This window comes from Teleopsis dalmanni, unplaced genomic scaffold (assembly GCF_002237135.1).
Source record: "Teleopsis dalmanni isolate 2A unplaced genomic scaffold, ASM223713v2 unscaffolded_contig_3824, whole genome shotgun sequence".
Classification (NCBI taxonomy): domain Eukaryota; kingdom Metazoa; phylum Arthropoda; class Insecta; order Diptera; family Diopsidae; genus Teleopsis; species Teleopsis dalmanni.
Genome location: NW_024035206.1, coordinates 1,758 through 4,233, shown reverse-complemented (window position 1 = coordinate 4,233; position 2,476 = coordinate 1,758). Strand labels below are relative to the sequence as shown.

Here is a 2,476-nt window from a genome sequence, read left to right as displayed (position 1 = left end):
CTTCAGAAGTTATGAGTGTTGTGTGTGTTACGAGTTACGAGTATTGTTCAAGAGTTACGAGTATTGTTTAGAAATGAAGCGTTGGTCAGGTGTCTAAACTATTGTTTAGGATTTATGAATAAAAATTGTTTAGGTTTTACAAGTTCAGGAATAGCGAGTGTTATTTACGAATAACGAGTGTTATTCACGAATAACGAGTGTTATTCACGAATAACGAGTGTTATTCACGAATAACGAGTGTTATTCACGAATAACGAGTGTTATTCACGAATAACGAGTGTTATTCACGAATAACGAGTGTTATTCACGAATAACGAGTGTTATTCACGAATAACGAGTGTTATTCACGAATAACGAGTGTTATTCACGAATAACGAGTGTTATTCACGAATAACGAGTGTTATTCACAAATAACGAGTGTTATTCACGAATAACGAGTATTATTCACGAATAACGAGTGCTATTTCACGAGTAACTAATGTTATTTACAAATAACGAGTAACGAGTGTTATTCATGAGTAACGAGTTTTATTTAAATTTAGTTACAAATCGTTTCTTTATGAAATTGGTATAACAAGAAATTGGTATAGCCTGTAGAAAATGGACCCAACATCAAATTTAAATAATTAAGAATAGGACGTTGAGAAAAAAATGCTCACTACTATCAAAATCTACTGTTATTAGATTTGAACCAAACTTTATATATATGATAATACGTATAAATTTATATATGATATATTATTATTCATATTTATATGTGAGTTGTATTGAAAATGTCTTTTAATGTACGAGTTTAAAAAAATGTGTTTATTGAAAAAAAAACATCTATGGTTTTAAGTAATTATATTTTTTTAATAATTACAAGCGTTTAGTTTTTAATCAGAGAACCCTTCTTCTCCGCAAAGTCTGGATAGTCTATAAAATGGTATAAAAATTTTGTTTGTATATTTTATCAGTTGCTTTCAGTTTTATATTCTTTTTAAGCGTTGGGAAGTTCGGTTGAAAAGCAATTAGTCTCAGTTGAGTGGAAATCTACTTTGGCTTTTAAGTTGGTAATCAGTTAAATTTTAATGGTTTTAAATTGTATACATTCAATGTGACACGTCAGTAGAACTTTATTTTTGCACAGATATAGAATAACACTTTGGAGAAATTTAGTTATAAATAAAGCTGTAGCCAGTGCTTGGAGCTTAAATCTGACACTAGCGATAATATAAACAAAATTTCGCTAACAAAAAAAAAATATTTTAAAAAGTAGAGGAAAAAATTTTATTTTAATATAAAAAAAGAAATTTATTTCAAAAAATTAAACAAAAACTATTTTTTGCAGTTACAAAACAAAGAATTGCAAAAATGTCTAACGGAGGAGATGAATTTGATGGATGCGAGTGTGTTTGGAGCCATGAATTCGTAATGCAACAGCTACTGGCACTGGTAAGTTATCCACCTACTTTTTTTTATTTATTTATCTATTATTGTTTATTAATAGTAAATATGATGTTTTTTTTTTTTTGCAGATGCGTCGCAGTCAAACAAATTGCAATGATGTGGAATGCATTGATGGTAGAAATGATTTATTTTTCTCGTATATGTACTTTATTTATTTATATATATATGTGTTTTCTATTTTTAGTATCTGGACGTTTACAGCAACCAGCTGTAGCACGTCAAGATGATAATATTGTTATGATGGTTATGTTTATGATTCTTGCTGTAATCATGTATTTAATACGCCCCGAAACTTTATTAAAGTTTACAAATACCAAACGTCGTACTCCAGATGGAGATGAACGTCATGGGGATCCTCCTCCACCACCAGCACCGCCAGCTATTCATTAAAAATACAATAAGTAACGAATTTATAAAATTTATATTCCGTTTAAAAAAAATATATATGTTTTATAGTAATACTTAATCAAATTATAGAAAATTATACATAATCAATCTTACAGATATGTCTAAATATTTATATATTTAGACGGGCTGAAAAAAAAAATATCTTAACACAAACTAATTCAATAATTTATAAAAATACGTATTTGTAATATTATTTTATTATTATTATTTATACGCAATTATATAGTAATTGCAAAGCACAAAATGATTACATTTTTAATAAAAATTTATATTAAATAAATGAATTCCCTTTTGTTAAATTGAAAAAATATATATATACTTCGAATATACGATGTATAGTGGATTGTAGCCATTCATCAAAGATGATAAACGACCTTGCAGGGAGTGAAGTGTCTATTAGGATCACATAACTGTAAAACAGATCTAATTTATCTGAAGTAGACCTACTATAACGCGTCTCTATTTTATCTAACCTAATATACATCCCTATAATATAAGCTTCAAATGTTAAAATTAAATTTAAATAAAGATATTATATTTCTAAAGATATATACAAACGGATACAGTACGTTATGGTACCGTCACGATTTTTATGCCGTATATCAGCATTTTTTTAAAT

At 27.7% G+C, this 2,476-nt stretch overlaps 1 protein-coding gene across 4 annotated transcripts; it reads left to right on the top strand.

Moving 5' to 3' along the window:
* Positions 1–976: 976 nt before the first annotated feature.
* Positions 977–2,125, top strand: LOC119665182 (small integral membrane protein 14-like). 4 transcript variants are annotated; one of them, XM_038074482.1, is made up of 4 exons: positions 977–1,052; positions 1,331–1,434; positions 1,518–1,563; positions 1,634–2,125. In XM_038074482.1, the coding sequence occupies exons 2-4, from the start codon at positions 1,354–1,356 to the stop codon at positions 1,837–1,839; spliced, it is 333 nt and encodes a 110-aa protein (XP_037930410.1). In that variant the 5' UTR covers positions 977–1,052; positions 1,331–1,353; the 3' UTR covers positions 1,840–2,125. The 4 variants fall into 4 exon arrangements, with proteins under 4 accessions (XP_037930410.1, XP_037930411.1, XP_037930409.1 ...); XM_038074483.1 differs by having other exon boundaries at positions 1,002–1,048; XM_038074481.1 differs by lacking the exon at positions 977–1,052 and adding an exon at positions 1,118–1,254.
* The last annotated feature ends 351 nt before the right edge of the window (positions 2,126–2,476 follow it).